At 38.5% G+C, this 23,405-nt stretch overlaps 1 protein-coding gene across 1 annotated transcript; it reads left to right on the forward strand.

The window, feature by feature from the left end:
* Positions 1-1,241: 1,241 nt before the first annotated feature.
* LOC107183396 (short transient receptor potential channel 4-like) lies at positions 1,242-17,241 on the forward strand (the record flags this gene model as incomplete). The annotated part of the gene is made up of 4 exons (XM_015565303.1): positions 1,242-1,250; positions 1,417-1,730; positions 11,758-11,953; positions 17,047-17,241. Coding segments are annotated over exons 1-4 (714 nt in total), but the record flags the coding sequence as incomplete, so codon positions are not given.
* Between the last annotated feature and the right edge of the window lie 6,164 nt (positions 17,242-23,405).

Below are 23,405 nucleotides of genomic sequence, written 5' to 3' on the forward strand. Positions count from 1 at the left end.
TTAGGCCCACTCCCCGGGGGACTGAGCCTAAGCTGAGAGTCAGACATCCCTCTGGCAGCCCGGAAGTCCTTGGGGATTCCACTTGCCAGTGGGGAGCAGGCCTAGTTGTAGTCGGATATCCTTAGCGCTGCGGAGGAGGCAGGAGAGGCTCCCACCACCACCGCTGTACTGGCAGCCGGCAGCCTGGCTTATTGCTGAGCAGACCTCCCCCTATGGGAGCACACTGACCACCAGGGGACAGCTCCTGCATTGAGCTTCTGCCCTCTGGTGGTCAGTGTGTCATAGTGACCAGTGATTCCCAGTCGCTCTGCTGTTGGGGTCAGAGCAGATCTCCCGATGTGGGAGCACACTGACCACCATGGGGCAGCTCCTGCATTGAGCGTTTGACCCCTAGTGGTCAGTGTGTGTCATAGCGACCAGTGATTCCCAGTTGTTCTGCTATTAGGGTCAATTTGTATATTACCCTTTTATTATATAGGATAGAGGCCTGGTGCATGGGTCAGGGCAGGCAGGTTTGCCCTGAAGGGTGTCCCAGATCAGGGTCGAGGTCCCGCTAAGGTTCCTGGCTAGCCTGGGTGAGGGGCTGAGGGCCATTTTCAGACTGGCCACACCCCCTTCACGTGGGGGTCCCCACTGGGGTGCCTGGCCACCCTGGGTGAGCGGCTGAGGGCCATTTTCAGGCTGGCCACAGCCCCTTCAGGGTGAGGGTCCCTGCTGGGGTTCCTGGCCAGCCTGGGTGAGTGGCTGATGGCTGTTTTCAGGCTGCCCAAGCCCCCCAGCGAGGACCCTTACCCCATGAAGGTGTGGCCAGCCTAAGAGAGGGGCTGATGGCTGTTTGCAGGCTGGCCACAGCCCCTTCAGGGTAGGGGTCCTAGCTGGGGTGCCTGGCCAGCCTGGGTGAGGGGCTGAGGGCCATTTTCAGGCTTGCCAAGCCCCACAGCAGGGACCCTCACCCCATGAGGGTGTGGCCACCCTGGGTGAGGGTCTGATGGCTGTTTTCAGGCTGGCCACAGCCCCTTCAGGGTAAGAGTCCCCTCTGGGGTGTCTGGCCAGCCTGGATGAGGGGCTGATGGCTGTTTGCAGCTGGTCACACCCCTTCAGGGTGCGGGAAGCTTGGCTTCCTCCATCGCTGGGGCAACCAAGCCTCCTGCTTGCTCCAGCTCCGTGCCTGCCAGCCGCCATCTTGGTTGGGTTAATTTGCATATAGTCACTCTGATTGGCTGGCGGGCGTGGCTTTGGGCATGGCAATGGTATGGTCAATTAGCATCTTTGTCTTTTATTAGTTTAGATACTTTTCTTTCGGATTAGTATTGCTGCCATTGTTGTGGAGGACATCAGCTTCCTGAAAAAGTATCCTGGTCTGATATATTTATATGTATGCATTTGTTTTACTTTTTGTTTTTCTCTTTTCTTCAGTACAGTGCTCTTAATCCTCGAGAATCTTGGGACATGTGGCATCCCACTCTGGTGGCTGAAGCTTTATTTGCAATTGCAAACATCTTCAGTTCCCTACGCTTGATCTCACTGTTTACTGCAAATTCTCACTTGGGGCCTCTGCAGATATCTTTGGGAAGAATGCTCCTGGACATTTTGAAGTTTCTATTCATATACTGCCTTGTGTTGTTAGCATTTGCTAATGGCCTAAATCAATTATATTTCTACTATGAAGAAACAAAAGGTTTAAACTGCAAAGGCATACGATGTGAAAAGCAGAATAATGCATTTTCAACGTAAGTCCAAACATTTATATCAATAACATGCAGAAATTTAGAATGCAATACATTATGAATTTGAAAAATTGTTGACAAGTGGTTGCAAAGGAAATTATATTTAATGCAGAGAACAGAATTAACATGCCTTTAAATATTTAATTCATTCATTCATTCATTTTGCTTTTCTCAGTGCTTCATATAAATGATGTCACATCATATGTGAAAAGAAAAAATAATAAAATTATAATTTCTTCTGTTATCTTCATGGTATTCTAAGTAAATAGTCCTTTTCTTATAACTTTATTTTAATTGTTGACACTATTACAGATGTCCGCATTTCTGCCTCCCTTTGCCCACCTCTACCCAACCCCTGTTCCCTCTTTCCTCTGGCCATCACTATATTGTTGGTTGTAAATATATGTTATTTAGCTAAGTTTTAGTAAAATGATAATTTCTTTCAAAATGACCTCATTAAAGACACCTATATATACTTTTTTGAATTATTAAATTTATTGAGGTGACATCGGTTAACAGGATTATATAGGTTTCAAATATACACTTCTGTGATACATTTCTGTATATTGTACTTGTGCACACAGTCTTTTTCCATCACCATATATTTGGCCTCCTTTACCTATTACTACCTCCACACCTGCTTCACTACCTTACTTTGTCTGTGTCTATGAATTTCGGTTTTATATCCCACATATGGGTGAAATTATATGGTTTTTCTGACTAACTTATTTTGTTTAGGATGATATTCTCAAGGTCCATGTATACTCTTAAAATGTGGAATAAGCCCACCAGAGTGGCTCAGTGAGCATGGACATATGAATCAGGAGGATACAGTTCGATTTCTGGTCATGGCATATGCCCGGGTTGTGGGTTTGATCCCCAGTGTGTGGCATGCAGGAGGCAGTTGATGGATGATTCTCTTTCATCATTGATGTTTCTCTCTTTCTCCCTCTCCCTTCCTCTCTAAAATCAATAAAAATATAATTAAAATCAATAAAAATATAATTAAAATCCATAAAAATATAATTAAAAATAAAATAAGTAAATCATAAATAAAATGTAGAATAAAATGAAAATCTGTGTCCTATTGATAGCTTACACACCCATTAAAAATATAATGTGTACATGTAAAAGCAATTATATAAAAAAAATCCAAGTGCTTCTCAGTCCTTTTTCATGTGTTTTCCAGATGTTAAAGTCCTTTCATATCTCTTTGATTCTCTAGTTTTCCATACGAAAATGTAAGCATATAGAAATAATCCAAACCTTATTATGCACACAAAACTTTCTGTGCCCTTCCACCTGAGAAGCAATAGGCCTTGTGTAGTATCACCATCTATATCTTACAATCAATTTGCTGGACAGCACAGGTTCATGACCACTATGTTTGATGTTCACACAGCCCTCATACAATAAACTTCTATATATCTGTGTCCATTTTCTTCCCATTATAGTAAACAGTTAATTAGCAGATTAATGGAGAAGTTGGATAATTTTCATCTACATAGTAATCATATCTGAATACATGGTCTTTTGTAGTTGACTTTTAAAAGTCAGACCCTATTCATGGACCATTACAGAATTTTATATAATATGGGAGAGTACAGTAATTTTTCAAGTATAAGAAAATTAATAAACTCACATGAACTAAGTCACTCATGGTTAAAAAAATTGTTGATTAAATTCTGTCTTGTTTTCTCTTTGATTCCAGTACTTAAAACTCCATTTTAATTAATCAAGATCTGATTATTTGCACATGAAATTTTAAGTGCTGCCTTAGTTGCCTTAAATATTTTTAGAAATAGATTTACTACAAACCACGAATCTTAAGTAATACAAAAAGTCATTCCAGCCTCTCCTTGCCTTGTCAAGCCCTGCTCCCAGCCTCTTCTGAGCTTAAGTAGCCTTTCTTCAGCTGACCAGCTTAATTGGCTTTGTTGTCTTCCTTATATTCTTTTCTGACTCTGGACAGGGCAGGTTCAATGAATCCCTTGTAACAACATCCTTGTGACTAGCATGGTTTTGGACTGTCTCAGTTTTGATACCTAAACCTATCTTTCCCCACTCATTTGTGATCCTTGTCTTGGTATTTGCCCCTAGCAACTAGGTCCAGGGATTTACAATGGCCAGATCCTACCACTTTTCCCTAGAATTCCACCTCCAACAAGCTGCCTGTATATTGTCTGTCTGCTTACTGGACTGCTGGATTTCTGGTGGAGAGCTCTTATGCACGCTGTGTCTTGCACAACTCCTTTGCTACTTTGTACTGCATGCCCTGATGCAAACTGCTTGCCAAGACCACTCCATCTATATTTCCATCTATATTTGTTGTCATATCCTTCTGATTCCATGCTTTGTCTTCCAGAAAGTACTTCTACACAGCACCTAGAAGTGAGTAAACTCCCATGTCTTTTTTAAATTCAGGGAACAGCTCTGGTTCCAAGACCCCAACCCCTTCTCAGAAATCTGATTCATCTGCAACCAAGAGGATTATACTTAACCCCATCCTAATTTACATTCCCTAAGATTTCCAGGAATCCCTTTGCTTCATTGTAAATGATTGAATATTAACTAATTTAAATCTCCATTAAAGAACGTATGGCTAGAAAATTCTGATGTAAGATATCCAATATAAATTGTATCTTAAAAGCAACTGTATTGAATTTTTTAATTATGTATTATTTTACTTTGTCCATACTGATGGTTTCCTCTGTTATAATAAGAAAACAAAAGATAATTGCAGAACTCAAATATTATAGACCCAAATCATTCAACCTAAATAAATCGAGTATTCTACCTGAAATTTTTCCAATGTAAACTTTCAAGGAACAAATTATTTTTGTTCAAAATTATACAAAAGCTAAAATATATATTCATAACTTCTCATTTTTTAATATACTAGAATATATAGGATGTAGTAGGCAGGCATGAATGACTTATCCCTTAATGACCCTGTTTGGCTAAATGGATATAAATCACTGAGGGGATAACTAGTGGTGTCGTCAGGGCTCCTGCTCTACATCTTATTTCTGTTCTTTTGTTGTCTTCAGTTTTCTTTTCATAATTATATAACTGCTATAAATTTTAAGCTTTCACTCTAGCCGGTTTGGCTCAGTGGATAGAGTGTTGGCCTGAAAGGTCCCAGGTTTGATTCTGGTTAAGGGCACATGTGGAGGTAACCAATCAATGTGTTTCTCTCACATAGATGTTTCTCTCTTTCTGTCTCTCCCCATTCTTCCACTCTCTCTAAAAATCAATGGCAAAATATCCTTGGGTGAGGATTATTAATTTTTTTCAAACTTTCTTTTACTAACTGCTCTTTCAGAGATTTTATTCCATGTGAGGATTAAAAAACAACAACTAATAATTCATGTAAAGTACCTGAATACAGCAGCTGTCATATAATATGATAAAATGTTAGCTACTTTACTTCTTTTTATTATTAGTGGTAGTAGTACAGTGTTATCTCTCACTTATATCTCAAATGGTTACTCTCTTTTACTCCTTTCACTCAGGGTAAATATGGACGCTGAAACTTTATAACCTTGTGTTTCTCATTAGTTACCACTCCTGTTTCTCTTCTTTCTTTCATCCAAGCAGCCCTGAAATGAAGCCTGAACATGATACCTTGTTTTCTTGCTTCTTATTCATTCTTCACCCAATTGCAATTTGGTTATTGCTTTCATGACTCCATCAGAAATATTCTAGAAAATATCTAGAGCAGTGGTTCACAATCTTCCTAATGCTGCGACGCTTTAATACAGTTCCTCATGTTGTGGTGACCCCCAACCATAAAATTATTTTCGTTGCTGCTTCATAACTGTAATTTTGCTACTGTTATGAATTGTAATGTAAATATCTGATATGCAGGATGTATTTTCATTGTTACAAATTGCACAGAATTAAAGCATAGTGATTAATCACAAAAACAATATGTAATTATATATGTGTTTTCTGATGGTCTTAGGCGACACTTGTGAAAGGGTCATTCGACCCCCAAAGGGGTCATGCCCCACAGGTTGAGAACCGCTAATCTAGAGCCTTCATATCACCACTATCGATGGATTTTATTTCTTTACATTTTCTTCAGTATATCTGAATCATTTAACCCTGTTTAACACATTCATGTTTTAATATTATTTTATTTTTCAATTACAGTTTATATTCAACATTTTTTATTAGTGACACTTTCATTTTTGAAATCTTGTCCTTTTTAAATTGTTACTCTGCTTTAATATTTCATCTCTTACTTTAGTCTTTTTCACTTTCCTCTGATAATTATATTTCAACTATTGTTTTTATTTATTTTTTAAAATTCTTTATTGTTTAAAGTATTACATAAGTCTCCTTCCCCCCCCCCATTGACCTCTCCCCAGCTGCCCCCACCCTCAAAAGTGGTCTGCCGTAGTAACTATCCTCAAACCCTATTGCAATATCTCTGTGAAAACTCAGCTATGATTATGGATTTGGTCCAATGCCTTTGAGATGACTTCTATATTCATATCACTAGCACAGATCCCCACGATTTGCAGGTCCAACTGTTAGCTACCTCTCCTTACATATCTCCTAAAAATGTAAACCTAATCAAAGAAAATTCATCAGAGTTTCTCCCTCAAAAGTGGTTCCTCCTTCGCTCCATTGTTAAACAGCTCTAGCAAAATACACCAATAAACACATAATTAAATTTCACAACCTGTAATTAAAATTTAATTATGCAATCTACACTACTAAAATAGAAACATGTAAATTAACCATCATTCTGCCATTCTGCTACACCCACCAGCCAATCAGGAGCGCGTATGCAAATTAACCCAACTAAGGTGGCAGTGGCCACGGAGCTGGAGCAAGCAGGAGGCTTGGGTTGCCCCCAGTGATGGAGGAAGCCAAGATTCCTGCCTGACCTGGCTGGCCCTGGGCTCCACTCAGGCTACAAACTTTCAATTATAGAAGATAAATAAATCCCAGATACCTGCTTCCAGCCAGCCCTGGCCTCCACTCAAGGAGGAGCTGAAAAAAAGAAAAAAGAAAAAAAGGAGAGGCTGGGAGCTTGGGTCGCTGGGGGGCATGGCCAGCCTGAAAACGGCTGTCAGCCCTCTCCCAGGCTGGCCAGGCACCCCAGTGGGACCCCCCCCACCCTGAAGGGGCTGTGGGCAGCCTGCAAACAGCCCTCAGCCCCTCACCCAAGCTGGCCAGGCACCCCAGCAGGACCCCCACCCTGATCAGGGACAGCCTTCAGGGCAAACCAACTGGCCCCCACCTGTGCACTAGGCCTCTATCTATACTAATAAAAGGGTAATATGCTAATTAGACTGGGAGACCTTCCAAACATTCTTCTGGACAAAGCCATGGTGGTGGGGCCAAGGTAGAGGCAGTTAGAGGCCAAGAGGGGAGGGCAGTTGTAGGTGATCAGGCCAGGATGGTACTGCAGTTGTGGGTGATCAGGCTGATGGGGAGGTGGGGCTGTTGGGGGTAAGCAGACCAGCAGTTGGGGGAGAGCAGGCTATCAGAGGTGGTCAGTTGGAGGTGATCATGACCATGGGGGGGGGGAATTTGGGGGTGAGCAGGCCAGCAGCAGGGACAGTTGGAGGTGAGCAGGCCAGCAGGCAGAGTGGTTAGGGGCAATTAGGCAGGAGAGCAGGTGAATGGTTAGGAGCCAGCAGTCCCGGATTATGAGAGCGATGTCTGACTGCCAGTTTAAGCCCGATCCCTGTAAACCAGCAGTAGGACATCCTTTGAGGGGTCCCAGATTGGAGAAGGTGCAGGCTGGGCTGAGGAACACTGCCCCCCGAAACCCTGTGCATGAATTTCGTGCACTGGACCACTAGTTAAAAATATAAAATACTTTACTTTTTTTAAAAAGCAATCAATTTGAGAAAAGAACTCTAATGAACTCTAATTAAGGCATCCTCAGTTAGATTCTCCTGGTTATACAGACCAGTAACTCATGAATTGTTTCAAGTAACAGGAGTTTTGTTATAACAATGATACATAGGATTACAGTCCTTTGATCCTCTGAGCAAACTTAGAGCAAAACCTGGCTTCAGGAAAAGCAAGAGTTGACATAGTGCTGGACAACAGGACTTTTTACTATGAGAACCAACATTAACATGATTTAGCTAGTCCATGTGTACTTTCTTTTCATGTGTACCAGCTTTTTCATCCTCAATTCTCTGCTTCTTAGTTTGTTTGTCTTAAACTTTTGACTTCTCATAAGTCCAGTGATCCTGATCTTACATCATAACTCCTGTCATTTCAATCACTTTGGCAACTACCACATTCTCTTGATATTTCTAAGATAAACTCTCTAAGAGAATAAATCTGATTGTTTAGGCTCATCTTTACATTAGGCCATGTCTCTGCTTAGGTCATTTGACCTTGACCAATCTAATCCATGTGGCTTTGGGTGGGGAAGGTCAGAGACCTACATAAAGATTGCCCTTGCGTGAAAGGGTGCACATGGAATAATGTCACTCGGGCTGAGAGCTGCCAGAAAACATTATTGACTTGGTCCTACATCATGATTCCAAACTAATGTCAATCTCACTAAAGATTGAAATCCTAAGTACTTGTTATGTATGAGATATTTTTTATTTTTACAGTATAATTTAACTAAAGACTTATTGTAACCATTTATCAAAGAGTATAAAACTTTTGTCTTTTTATAGCATTATATTAAGGTAGTAAAAAGGTCCTCTTGAAACAAATAATCCTTCATTAAGTTCAGACATTCTTCCTCTTTTTTTAAAAAAATATATTTTATTGATTTTTTACAGAGAGGAAGGAAGAGATAGAGAGTTAGAAACATCGATGAGAGAGAAACATCGATCAGCTGCCTCCTGCACATCTCCTACTGGGGACGTGCCCGCAACCCAGGTACATGCCCTTGACTGGAATCGAACCTGGGACCTTTCAGTCCACAGGCCGACACTCTATCCACTGAGCCAAACCGGTTTCGGCAAGACATTCTTCCTCTTATTCTATTTCTTGCAGTAAGTGAAATAAACTTAACTTTTAATTAAATCACCTAATTCTTTCATTGACAGGAATAAGTAAAATGTTCTCTGAAATATTAAAAAAATAACAAATTTTATTAACTCAGCATTCTCAGACACTGCTATCTTTCAGCATTTATTATGTGCACTTAAATAGCCAGTGTGGAAACCAATATTGGTAACTTTATCTTTTTAAATATATTTTTATTGATTTCAGAGAGGGAGGAAGAGAGAGATTAAGAAACATCAATGATGAGAGAGAATCATTGACCAGCCACCTGCCGCATGGCCCCTACCAGAGATCAAGCCACACCCTGGGCATATGCCCTGACTGGGAATTGAACAATGACTTTCTGGTTCATAGGTTGATGCTCAACCACTGAGCCATGCCAGCCAGCCAATAAATTTATTCTTAATCCTCTTACAACTAAAAGCAAAATCAGGAAAAAGAAATGACATTTTTCAAAGATTAGGCTTGAGGATCAATTATTTGTTAACTATTACTAATTGCCCTAAGATGGGACAAACTTTTTATGAAAAAGACACATAGTAAATATTTTAGGCTTTTGTGGGCCATATGTTTTCTGGTACAGTTACCTCTGCCACTGCAATACAAAATAAATAATAGGTGATGCATAAATAAATGACTGTGGTTGTGTTTCAAAAAAACTTTGTTTATACAGTATGAAGTTTCCTCAAAAAGTTAAATATGGAACTACAGTTTGATCCAGTGACCCCACTTCTAGAAATATATCCTAAGAAACCCAAAACACCAATCAGAAAGAATGTATGTAGCCCTATGTTCATAGCTAAGATCTGGAAATAGCCCAAGTGCCCATCAGTAGATGAGTGGATAAAAAAGCAGTGGTACATTTATACCATGGAATACTATGCAGCAGTAGAAAGAAGAATCTCTTACCCTTTGAGATGGCATGGAGGCACCTGGAGAGTATTATCCTAAGTGAAATAAGCCAGTCAGAGAAAGACAAGTATCACATGATCTCACTCATATGTGGAATTTAATCCTATATAGTAAAAGGCTAATATGCAAATCGGTGGAACCACCAGTTGCTATGATGCTCACTGAGCACCAGGGGGCATACACTCATGTAAGAGCTGCCCCCTGGTGGTCAGTGCGCTCCCACAGGAGGAGCGCCGCTCAGCCAGAAGCTGGGCTCACAGCTGGCAAGTGCAGTGGCAGTGGTGGGAGCTTCTCCCACCTCCACAGCAGCGCTAAGAATGTCCTCTCCAGGGGAGCGGGCCTATAAGCTATCAGTTGGACATCCTCTAAGGGCTCCCAGACAGCGAGAGGGCGCAGGCTGGGCTTAGAGACCCCCGCACCCGAGTGCACAAATTTCGTGCACCAGGCCTCTAGTGAACAAAATAAACTGTTAAACAAAATAGATCCAGAAAAATAGAAGCATGGAACAGACTGTGGAATCCTAGAGGGAAGGCTGGTGTGGGTTAGGGGCGGGGGAGAAATAGGGGAAGGTGGTGGAAGAGATCAACCAAACCTATGGACACAGACATTAGGGTGGCCTGGGGCAGAGGTGAGCTCTAAAGATTCAATGGGAGAAAAAAGGGGACATATAGACATATATAATATTTTCAACAATAAAAATTTAAAAAATAAAAATAAATAAACTCTAATTAAAACCCTTTGTTTATGGACATTAAATTGTGAATTCATACAATTTCATATGTCATAAAATATCACCCTTTTTTCTGTTTTTTTTTCCAACCGTTTGCAAAAGCAAAACTTATTTTTAACTCAGGGGTCATATAAAAACAGGCCGTGGATCAGATTTTTCATCTCTGACCTAGAAAAGTAAATATAGCTTTCAAAGCTCTTAGGAAAATCAAGTACACCATTTACACTAGTATGATTAAAACAAATTTTTAATTCTTTTTATTAAGTTTAATTTTATAATCACACTAAAATTTTATTTTACTACTGGCCTGTATTGTTTTTCTTTTGTCATTCATGCATTTATTTTTCTTTTTAATTAAATTTATTGGGGTGATATTTGTTAATAAAATTGTATAGAATTTCAAATATACATTTCTATGATACATAATCTGTATATTGCATTGTGTGTCCTCTACTCAAAGTCAAATTTTCCAACACCACATATTTGATCCTCTTTAGCCTTTACTACCTCCTTATCATTCTGGTGACCACCATACTATTACCTGTGTTTATGATTTTTTGTTTGTTTTTCTTGTTTGTTCATTTGTTGCTTTCAGTTTTATATCATATGGTTCTTGACTTTTTCTGAGTGACTTATTTTGCTTAGTATGATATTCTGAAGATCCATCTATGTTGTCACAGATGGCAGTATTTCATCTTTTCTTATGACTGAGTAGTATTTCATAATAGCTATAATAATAAAAGCAATATGCAAATTGACCAAATAACTAAATAGCAGAAAGACCACCCGGACAACCTTCCGGATGATCACACTATGACACACACTGGTGCCAGGCCAGTCAAGGCGGGTGCAATGTGATTGGTTGGGGTCCTGGCCATCGCCCTGTGATCGCCCTGCAGAGGGAGGCCCAGGCTACCCGCCATCAGGCTGTGATGGTTGGAAGGGGTCTCCCTCTGCAGGGGCGATCCATCACAGAGCCCTGACCAGGTGGGCGCGGCCTACCTCTTTGGAGTGATTGATCGAGGGGCTCCCGGACTGTGAGAGGGCACAGGCTGAACTGAGGGACCCCCCACCCCTGAGTCTATGAATATTTTGCACTGGGCCTCTAATATATATGTATATCACATCATATGTTTTTTATCCAATCATCTACCAAATGACCCTTCTGTTGTTTCCATATCTTGGCCACCTTAAATAATGCTACAATGAACAAATGGTACATATATTTTATGATTAAATGTTCTCAAATTTTTGTATAGATACCCAGTGGAGGACATGTATTTTTAAATTAATTTTATATACATAACAGTATTCCAGTTTTACTGTTATGTCTTTGTATACTGGTTCTATTAATATAGTTATTAGTTCATTTTACATTTATTCCAGGTTATTTGAGACACTCCAGTCCCTGTTTTGGTCAATATTTGGGCTCATCAATTTATATGTGACCAATGTTAAAGCACAGCATGAATTCACTGAGTTTGTTGGTGCCACCATGTTTGGGACATACAATGTCATCTCTCTGGTTGTCCTACTCAACATGTTAATAGCCATGATGAATAATTCTTACCAACTTATTGCTGTAAGTTGAATAATTTTATTTTAATACAGTATTTTACCTTAGAATGCATTGTTCATCATCATTGTAAATAAGGTTTGGAATTGGCTATTGATAAGACAAAAGTATAATATAAATGGTTAATTTGAAGTTTCTAAGCAGTATTCACCATATTTAGCTATATACTACTCTAATGTTTTACACATGATTATAAAATAAACTACATTTATCCTTCCAGGTAGTCATTATAGCTATGGCAAGCAACAGGTAAGTGTCCTTTGGAATTTGCATTGTGTCTTTCCATTTAACCTACAATCTTGATATAAGCAAACTCAGGCCAGCTTGGCAAGATACAAAAAATAGTCCAGAGGAGAATCTGAGGGAAAAAGTCACAGGATTTTTAGTTTCTTAAAGCCTAGCAAAAGCAATATAAGTATAACCCTGAATTCTGTAGCAGAATATTGTCTATTCTGTATATATTGCATATTCAATATTGTATATTGTATATTGAATCTGGAATCCAAACACTTAGTTTAACTTATTTATTCATTCATTCTACAAATTCTTATTGAATACTTACTCTGATGCCAGGTACTATTCTAGGAACTAGAAATACAGCAACGAACAACAAAGATAAAGCCCTTTATCCCCTAGAGCTTACATGTATATCTATAGCCAAACACAATTGTAATAAAGTAAATCATGCTGGAATGAAATGTTTTTAAGTCTTTAATATTTAGACAAGTATCATTTTATAAGGATAATTATAGGCTTCTCAGTTTCTCCATAAATAACTACAATTATATTGCATTTTGGAATTTATTGCTAAAACTCTGAAATGTTATTATTGTTATTTTGAGAGGCAACATTATGAATTTTACTTAAACCTGTCACAGAAGAAAAACTGCATAAATATAAGAAAAAATATTTTCATTTACTGATTCAGTCTAACATATTCCCATGTGCATGTACCTAGGTCCTGGGATTTACATGTTAATAGCAAAATTTGTGGAGCTTTATTTAAACATCTTACAAATCTAAAAATTTTTAGATACTCCCTATATATTTGTATCAGAACTTCTGTATTCTTCTAGTTAACACATTTTCCTACTGTGAATTCTATTTTCCAAACTACCCCTTCAAAAACATTAGAAAACCTCTAATTATAAAGCTATAGACAGAGAAGCTGTATATACAATTTGGATTCTATAAAACATGTATGGTGTATGGAGTTTAGGAAGAGAACACTATTCAAGAATAGTATGACATTTCTTTTTGCTTCTTTGTGGAGTGTTACTTTTTACATAGATGAAAATAAGCTTCAAATCTCTATTTTTGTTTAACCCAAATACTAAAACTACTTGAGAGGAGACCAGGCACTCAGAAGCTGAACCAGGTGTCCTTTCAAGGATCCTGCATATGATGCCTCCTTGGAGCATGAACATGCCAACTATTTTATTTCCTCCTGTCCTAAAATACCAGAATTTACCCTGAGGGCTTTTTCTTTTGTCCTGCTAGTCCTAACTCAGAGCTTTAAGATAAAGTATTTTAAAAATAATAAAGTTTAATGGTTAAAAGGCAAAAGCAATCATGTAGGCCATATCTAAAGCCTGTTTCTTATTTACTCATGTATTCTTTAAACAAATATTTATTGTGCATCTAATATATGCCAAATATATGCTTGCTTTTAGGGATACACAGAATAAGGAAGTCTCTGCCCTCAAGAAAAATGTGATGTAGTAGGGATAAAATAAGTAAATGATTTCAATATTGAGAAAATGGATTTGCTAATGTGATGAAAGTACAGAAGAGAAGGACCATGCATGCTGGGGTGGGAGGCAGCTGAGATTGATGGTGGTTGGGGAAGGCTTCCTATGAGAGCAAATAGCTAAGTGAAGCCTTAAATATTGACTAGGTTAGAAGATGGGTAGCAGTAAGTGGTTTTTAGTCATCACCATCATAGTTCAGTTCCAGTTTTTCTTTTTTTTTACTTTCAATTACAGTTTACATATATCATTAAATTAGTTGCAAGTATACACCCCAGTGACCAGACATTACATAATTTAATAAGTTATCACCCCAATAAATCCCATACTCATTCAGCACCAGAGTTAGTTATTAAAATATTATTGATTATATTCCCTATGCTGTACTTTGCATCCCCATGGGTACTCTGTAACAACTAATTAGTACATCTTAATCACTTAACCTTTATTGCCCAGTCCCCCAAACCCTCCCATCTAGCAACCAACAAAAATATCTCTGTATCCATGAGTCTGTTTCTGTTCTGCTTATTCATTTTGTTTGTCAATTCAATTGTTGATCAATATGTATTTATTGCCATTGGGACAACTTTAAGTGTACTGACATTCACATCATGGGGGAGTGAAAGGAGAACAGTGAGAGCAAGAAATTGAAAACCTATTTGAAAAAATAATAACAGAAAACTTCCATAACTTGGAGAAGAAAACATACATATAAACCCAGGAAGTGCAGAGAGTCCCAAACAAGATGAACCTAAAGAAGCCCACACCAAGACACATTGTAATTAAAATGCAAAAAGTTAAAGACAAAGATAGAATCCTCAAAGCAGCAAGAGGAAACAGTTACCTATAAGTGAGACCAATAAGACTTTCAGCTGATTTCTCAAAATAAACTTTGCAGGCTAGAAGGGAGTGGCAAGTAATATTCAAAGTGATGAAAGCAAGGGCCTACAACCAAGATTACTCTAACCTGCAAAGCTATCATTAAAATTGATGATAAAGTTTCCCAGACAAGAAAAAGCTAAAGAAGCTCATTACCACCAAACCAGAATTGTATGAAAGGTTGAAGGGTCTTCTTGAAGAAGATGGTCAATAATATGAACAATAAAATGGCAATAAATACATATCTATCAACTGTTCCAGTTTTTCTAAGCATTGGAGACTTTGTGTAGACTCTTTCAGAATCACAGGCTTTGTTTAGTAGTAAAATAGCATAATGAAATCACGATAACACTTAATATATGAATCCTTAAGAATCAGGAGGATCAGAAGCTACTCATAAGCCAATAATTTATTTATTTATTTATTTTTAAAATATGTTTTATTGAAGGGAGGAAGGGAAAGGGATAGAAACATCAAGATGAAAGAGAATCATTGATCAGCTGCCTCTTAGGAATATTTATGGCAACTAGTTAGAGAGCAGCCATTCTCCTCTTGAATTAGCCATAAATTGAATTAAGTAGACAATCTGGGAAGTAGGAAGTGCTAGACACTGAACCCATAACTGACATGTGCTCTGGCCAAGAATTGAACTGGTGACCTCTTGGTCCACGGGTTGACACTCAATCACTGAGCCATACTGGCCAGGCTAAGCCAATACTTTAGGTGACCACTTTTTTATTATCTTAAGCAGATTCTATTGAATCCCATTCTCCATAACTGCAGCAAACGAATATACTTTTCTTCATTACATTAGCATCCATAAGCTTGTTTAGAAAGAAAGTAAAAAAAAAGAGGAAACTAGAGGAGAGGAACAGGAAGGAAAATGCGTGGGAAACTATAGCTTCTGTGCTTCCATCTAATGATTGAAGCCTCCAATCAGACAATTGCTAAGCAACAATGGAGGCCATGCATTTTCCCAATATAGTGATTCCTATTGAAAGCACAATTTGTCCAGTGCCTAGCCAGCCGTGGGCAAACTACGGCCCGTGGGCCGGATCGGACCTTTTGAAATGAATAAAACTAAAAAAAAAAAAAGACCGTACCCCTTTATGTAATGATGTTTACTTTGAATTTATATTAGTTCACACAAACACTCCATCTATGCTTTTGTTCCGGCCCTCCAGTCCAGTTTAAGAACCCATTGTGGCCCTCGAGTCAAAAAGTTTGCCCACTCCTGGCCTAGACTAAAGTATATATTGTTCATAGTAGAAAGATATATACAACCTATGCATTCATTGGCACCTGGCAATTTTTTAATATTGGAATGATGTATAGTATAATATTATCTTACTCCAAAATCTGAGTTCCTTTTTATAATAGTAATGGGTTAAAATGAATTATTTTGAATTATTTAACTGTATGTATACCTAGTTTCTAGCACTTCCTACTTCCCAGATTGTCTACTTAATTCAATTTATGGCTAATTCAAGAGGAGCATGGCTGCTCTCTATCTAGTTGCCATAAATATTCCTAAGTTTTCTCAGGAGATAATAAAATCCTATATAATAAAGCCTAATATGCAAATTGACCAAATGGTGGAACAACCTGTTGGTATAATGTGCACTGACCATCAGGGGGGCAGACTCTCAATGCAGGAGCTGCCCCCAACCTGGCATGTCCCAGATCAGCCAAGGCGGGTGCCAGCGGGGCCCCCTGATCGCCCCACTGGTCACCCCAGAGATCGGCCCTGATCGCCAGCTAGGCCTAGGGACCCTTAACATGCAAAAATTTCATGCACCAGACCTCTAGTAGAATGATAAATAAATGATAATGAAGGATAACCTCAGGCTTGTGGGCAACCACCAGTCATACTCCTATCTGGTGCCATTTGGCCAGGATTAAGTCAAGGTTCAATGTTGTGTCATAGTCCCAACTCTACATTTGTTAGAGGAACTACTCTCTGAGTTTATGTCTGTTCCCTAAAGGTGGTCACTAATTATTCACATGGAAATATATTAAATAAGACTTTTCCTAGAAATACCAGGAGGCTAAGCCATGAGCAGCCATGAGGGTGACATTCACATAAGTAGGGGTTCAAAGTCTTGGATAGTACATAAAGCCCTGTTTGTAGCCAGAATCTAATGAAACTGAGCTAATAGAAACCTGCAATGCAGGAAATTAAAATTCATCCTCAAGGCATAAATAATCACTGTAGTCTCTGTAACATGGAATTATTTTAGATGTCTGTTTCAGGGAAGAGGGAAGGATAAAAAGTTACAAGAAAGCTGTGACTCTTACCAGTATAAGCCATCATCTGAAATGTTTAGATGACTATCTCCAAGAGTCAGCAGTGTTTTCATGAGTAATTAATGTTCCAAGAGCTACCCAAGTCAGGTTACAGGCTCTCTGTGATGTTTATCTGACATTAATAATTAAGAAACCTGTCAACAGTTATCATGTTCTTCTCTTCAGGACCATGCAGATATAGAATGGAAATTTGCTCGAACAAAGCTTTGGATGAGTTATTTTGAAGAAGGAGGTACCCTGCCTACTCCCTTCAATGTCATTCCGAGCCCCAAATCTCTTTGGTACCTGATCAAATGGATATGGACACACCTGTGCAAGAAAAAGATAAGAAGAAAACCAGAAAGCTTTGGAACAATAGGGGTAAGAACATAACATGTTAGTATTACTCTTTATTTTAATTGTTCTTTAACTAAAGAACTTGTAAGCATATATGCATAACTCACAAACACAGACAATAGTGTGGTGGAAGGCTTGGGGTCAAGGGCAGGTGTGGGCTAGAAGGGTACAATGAGGAAAAAAAGAGGACATCTGTAATACTTTCAACAATAAAAATAAAACAACAACAGAAACCTACATGACTATAATTCATTTCTAGTAAAGCATCATCAAAAATAATTTTAAAATAATTGTGTATTTAAATATATTTGTATTTCATATTGAATATTTTCCATTATTCTTAGAGTCTAACACAAGATCATATTATGTTTGATAAAATGTTCTCAATTAAATGATTATATGAATATTATAACTAGAAAATACTGTGCCATATTCAAGCACAGTGACTTTGTAACTGGACAACCGAAGAGTCCAGGTTGCCTGTCGCTACTTCAACCAATTAAGCAGAGGCAGGGTTGAATTATATATGAGCGATTATTCCAATAATGCTCACAGTATGTGAGAGCAGCAGGTCATCCACAAAAATCTACTCTTCAACCCACCATAAGCCAGCTGCTTATTTTGGGTAGAAGGACAAAGATTATGTGGGGAAGTAGGAATTACAGGCATGGAAAAGTAGGCATGGGATAATCGTTACAGGTTATAAGTCATGCAGGCATGGAGCAGGGGGAGGGCGGTCACAAGAGGGCAGGCACCTCCGGACTCTCCGGGACCAGATTATAGGTAATAGGGGGCTGGGGTTGGAAAGAGCAGGTGCCTCCCAGACTAGATTGTTTCAGCCACAAGGTTGTATATATTTCCATAATGACAGGCAGTTCTTGGGTAGGAGGATGAACTGCATTCCAGTTCCAATGTTAACTCCCATGTCCTGGGGTGTACAATTCCCAGACAAGTTAGAATGTCCTTTCTTTAATCAGAACAAAACAATCATGGTTTACAGAGCATGATTAATATTTCTTATTTTATTTCTTATAACTAATAGCTAGTCCCCCAATATTATGTTTCTACCCCTAACATTCCCCACTGGTTTTGGGGTTTTTTTTTTATCATCTCATATATATGAGATTAGGTTTAGATGAAAAATCTCATCCTGCTGGACTATGTTTGCTTTTGCCTTGAAAGCAGTTCCCAGGGATAGAATACAGCGAATGTACAATCTTGAAGATGGTTTCCCTAATTTGATAAATGTTGTTTTCTATCAATTGAGAATTGTCAGAAAGATTAAAACAGAACATTTCTTTCAATTCCTCACAACTGTGTTTATGCCACAACAACAAATAATCTATTGCTGCCCAATTCTCTAGAACTGCTCCCTGATATTTCTCAGCTCTCAATTTATCCCTTGAATAGCCCTGGAAGTGGCATTTGGAGCTTTTACCATGTTCAAGCCAGCCAGGTCACTTCTACATTAAAGGAGCCTACCATTACCAAAATGTTTAAAGAAAGATATTCAGCAGGGCTCCACAGATGGAGATTATTGTTGCAGTCTGGTGCCACAGCTGTGAGAAGGTCTTTTTGGTTGGGGCCCTGTGATGTTTCTGAGTCATAAAGACAGTCAGTCATCCTAAGGAACAGGTGCTGTTAGCATGGATATATGAATAGGTAGTTACCCCCCATATCAGAAAACAACCAGCTGGCAGCTTAGTATGTCCATTATTATAAGGGATTGTGTAATTATCAGAACAATTAATATTGTAGTTATTAGATACTGAAGCATTCCCAGTAAAATGTCTCACATTCGCCTCAGGTAACTACTGCAGTAACCTTTAGAGAAAACATCCCGGCATCCTTTTCCCAAACAATGGGTCCCAACAAACAAAGATCCCAGTATATGACTTTCCTCCCAAAATAAGTAGAATGAGTATAATTCAATATATTAACAATAGGTATCCCAACTCCTACTTGGCAAAATGTCAAGTTCTATTCTACATAGGTTCCTCAATTGCCAGCTTCAGAGCAGTTGGAGTGATGAGATACATGTCTCAGGGTCCCATCCATTTCTACCCCAGTTGGCCTATCGTCTTTGCTCTGCTCGTGTCTGTCTGACTACCACATCCCCCTTCAAGGATCCTGCTCTGAATTCTTTCAGAGAAAAGGGGCACAGGGTTTCTTCTGTAGCTGTTTCAAGCTGAAGAGGGATGAAGTTTTCTTTCTGAGCCAAGAGATCCTTGCTCTCTGTCAGCGGTACAATGAAGCCTGGGCATGGAAGGAGGTGGCAATGGTGTCTAGAGGTGGTATTCCTTGAGTACAAGTAGGGCTTGTAATCTGGTGGAGACAAACTTTGTTATAAATTTTTGTATTATTGGGGTAAAAGCTAGAGATAAATTCAGGACCCAGTTTAATTCATAGGTTAAAAATAAAGTTTTGAGTCTAATATTCACAATTGTGTCTTATAGAATCTACTGAAACACAATTCCCCCCCCCCCAAAAAAAAAATCACCCTCATCTTTATTAAGGAGCCAAACTAAGACCAAATGATTTATTGTATTAAGTCTAGTTTCAATTTGGCCTGATCACTTACATGAACACAATAAGAATAGCAATTGATCATATAAGTTTTTTAAAAAAATTATTTGCTGGAGTTTCATGACTGAGTTTTAATTATCCCCCCAGGGCAAAGACAGTGAGCCACTTAGGTGCCATCAGGTTTTCCTGCAGTACCTGTTGACTTGGGTGAATTTCCTCACATTCTTGAGGTTCCCAATATGCCTTGAGGTTCCTTCATTGCCATCTCTCAGGAAAGCAACTTTTGTTCCTTACCTGGAAAGACTGCCATGAACCACTGACCAAGCAAGGTATCAGGCTATTTCTCCAAGGTTCACTTATTGGCTTCAAAGTTAGTCTTCATTCCTTAAAGCTTTCTGGTGACATCCAGAGTCCAGGCATTTCTCTTTCAGACATGACATTCCAGTCAGTCTTGGTTCATAAAACACAATTAGAAACAGGTCTTATAGAATTCATGCAACGAAGCATCTTGCCATAACTCACTTAGTAAGAATTGCCAAATTCTGGAGGGATAAGGTACGGAGAAAAATACATAATTTACCAAATTGCTTTAAGAAAAGAATCAAGTTTCCTTATGTCTGAAAAACAAAAAAGATTAAAAATCAGCAATATTTTCCACAAAAAATATATAATTCTTTTCTGTTCATTCAGTCCCACAATCATTTTTTTGTTTCTCCTGATTTTTTTCTGCCAATACTTCTATAAATCCAGATACTCTGTAGAGTTCTAATAATTTTCATCCAATTAGAAGGGGATGATCTGAAAATGTCAGAGTCCTTTCCATGGATCCCTCGGAAGATGTAACATTTTTCCAAATGCATCATAACAAAACAGTGACTGTCTCTAAATGACAAGAAGAAATTTAAAATGACACAATATTTAAGCCTGTTTGGCATGGCTCAGTGGTTGAGTGTCGACCTATGAACCAGGAGGTTGCGGTTCAATTCCCCGTCAGGGCATATGCCCAGGTTGTGAGCTTGAACCCCACTGTGGGAGCATACAGGAGGAAGCTGATCAATGATTCTCTCTCATCATTGATCTCTCTCTCTCTCTCTTTCTCTCTTTCTCACTCTCTCTCTTCCTCTCTGAAATCAATAAAAATATATATCTTTAAAAAGGATAAATAAATAAATGAAATGACACAATATTTCAGAATAACAATTAAGTTATCAATGAAATTATACCAGAATTATTATTTCTTTATTTGACAAAGCTTCCCATGTACCTTAAGCAGAAAATTTTCCTTCATAAAGAGATAAAACAAATCCTTGAGGCATTCAAGGGCCAATTGGAATGACCTAAAGCCAATTCCAGGTCAAGAAAAGTTTCTTAAAATTCAAACCCTGGGAAGGTTGCCAAACTTATTTTACCAAAAGGTTATATATCATCCTTATTATTATTATTATTCAACAGTATTATTATTCAGTCAAAGTGACAAAAGGTATTAAACACAACCATAGTCTAGCAAAACTTCAGTTCCCACAATTAAGAAGGTAGACTTTTTAAGCAATCATGTACCTGATTAATATAACATAATATATAACCATTGCCATAATTTATAGAACTTTTGCTTCCTGGGAAAAAACAGGAAAGACCTTTTTTTTTTTTTTTTTTTACCTTTTAACAGACTAGAGAAGAGTAAACAAATTCTGTATTAGCTTACTTTAGACTCATTTATGAAATTAAATTTATTATTCAGATTATCTATAATTTCCTTTTAATATTTTTCTTCACAACCCTTCCATAACTTTCACAAACCTTTCTACAACTTTCACAAACCTTCTTAGGTATTCAGAAATAACCAGCTTTAGAACTCACTTTCTTTTTTTCTTCAAAATGTATCTTCATGCCTCATTCTTTCTATTACCAAAACTATATAATTTCTTTCCAATTGGTTAGACTTCTTAATTCTCAGAAACCTTAATTTTTAGGTGATCACTAAAAAGTAAACAGCATTATTTAGATTGGCAAGTATATTTACACTTTTGAGAGACATATTTCTATTATAAAACATTCACTAACAGTTTCAAGTGTATTTTCTAGCTTTTCTGTAATAAAAGGTCAAAAGTAGGCAAACTCAGATTAATTAATATTTCAGTATCCTGTTATTTCAAAATACCTAGATATTTAATAATTTCTGCTATTTAAACCAGCAGAACCAAAGTTTTAAGTTACCAAAGACTTTACAAAGTGGGAGTGGCCCCCTTCCTTGAGGGCACTTCTGCAGTTCAGGCCCTTCTAGGAGGAAAAACTTGGGGGGTGGGGGCGGGTAGAAGTTTTATTTCCCATAATTTTCTTTCTGAGTAGACTGTAACAACATGAAATCTTGCATATAAGAAGAGACCTTACCCTATTTCAAAATAGAAAAAAAAACAACTCCTAAAGTAAATAGATGAGTATTCCCAATAGTAGGGACTGGGACATTAACTTTAGAATATTATCTTACACTAACCCAGCACAGCAAATGACCTTTCATTCTGAGTAGTGCAAGCCTGAACAGCAGAAACAGAGGATTCCCAGTGTTTATAAAATAACAAAGAGTAAACTAAATCCCCCAAAGATAAGAAAGGAAACAAAGAACACCCTTAACCAAAGTTACATTACAGACAGACAAAACTCTCACTAGCAAAGAGAGTGGCTGATGTCTTGAGAAGGATAGCAGGGAGGGTCCCCAACATTAAGAATTCTCAGCAGCTGCTGGGAAGTTCCTCCATGCCATGGGTTCAGCCTGCCACAAGCAGCTGGGGCCCCCAGAAAAGTGGGATGTGCCCCATCTTTAAACAAGTAAACCAGACAACGAAGAGTCACAAAATAACAATCAACAGAGATACTCTATACATCATATTTATAGGCACACACAACCCCCAGACAAGAGCTTCACACCATGCTTCTTGTCTGTCCAGCCACAGAAACTTCAGAATGCCTTGCATTTAAAAAACAAACAAACAAACAAAAAACACAAACACTGAAGCAGAGCAATGTCTCTTGTCTCAGAATGGATCAGACTAAGGGCTCGAATACCAGGCAAGGACCACTAGAGGTCTCTTGCTACCAGGACCTGGTCAGGCTCACCCAGTAAATGCATGCCTTAAGCCCAGATGAGAGGCAGCAAATGCTTCTCGTGCCATACAAACAAGATTGATTCTTCTGTCATACAGAAATGCTTGATTCAACTTACATCTTAGGTGAGATAATGGAGATTGCTGAGGCTGGGGGTGGGACTCAAAACAAGAAAATTCCTGGCAGTGCTGCAAATAAAAGAGTCCAGGCCTCAGTCCCAGGAACCCCTAGTCCAGACAGCAAACTGGATTGCCAGTATTCACCCTAGAAGAGTCACTCGCTTACATCCCACCAGAGTCATTAGATTATGTAACCTGACAACCAAGGGTTCCGGGCTTTCTTTCACTACTTCAGCCAATTAAGCAGAGGCAGGGTTGGATCATACATGAGTGTTTATTCCAATAATGCTAGCAGTACAGGAGAGCAGCAGGTCATCCACAAAAAATCTGCTCTGCACCCCACCATAAGCCAGATGCTTTATTTTTATTATTATTATTTTAATTATTTTATTATTTATTACAAAGGGTATTACATATGTGTCCATTTTTTCCCCCCTTAATCAG

This window comes from Myotis davidii, unplaced genomic scaffold (genome assembly GCF_000327345.1).
Source record: "Myotis davidii unplaced genomic scaffold, ASM32734v1 scaffold101, whole genome shotgun sequence".
NCBI lineage: Eukaryota > Metazoa > Chordata > Mammalia > Chiroptera > Vespertilionidae > Myotis > Myotis davidii.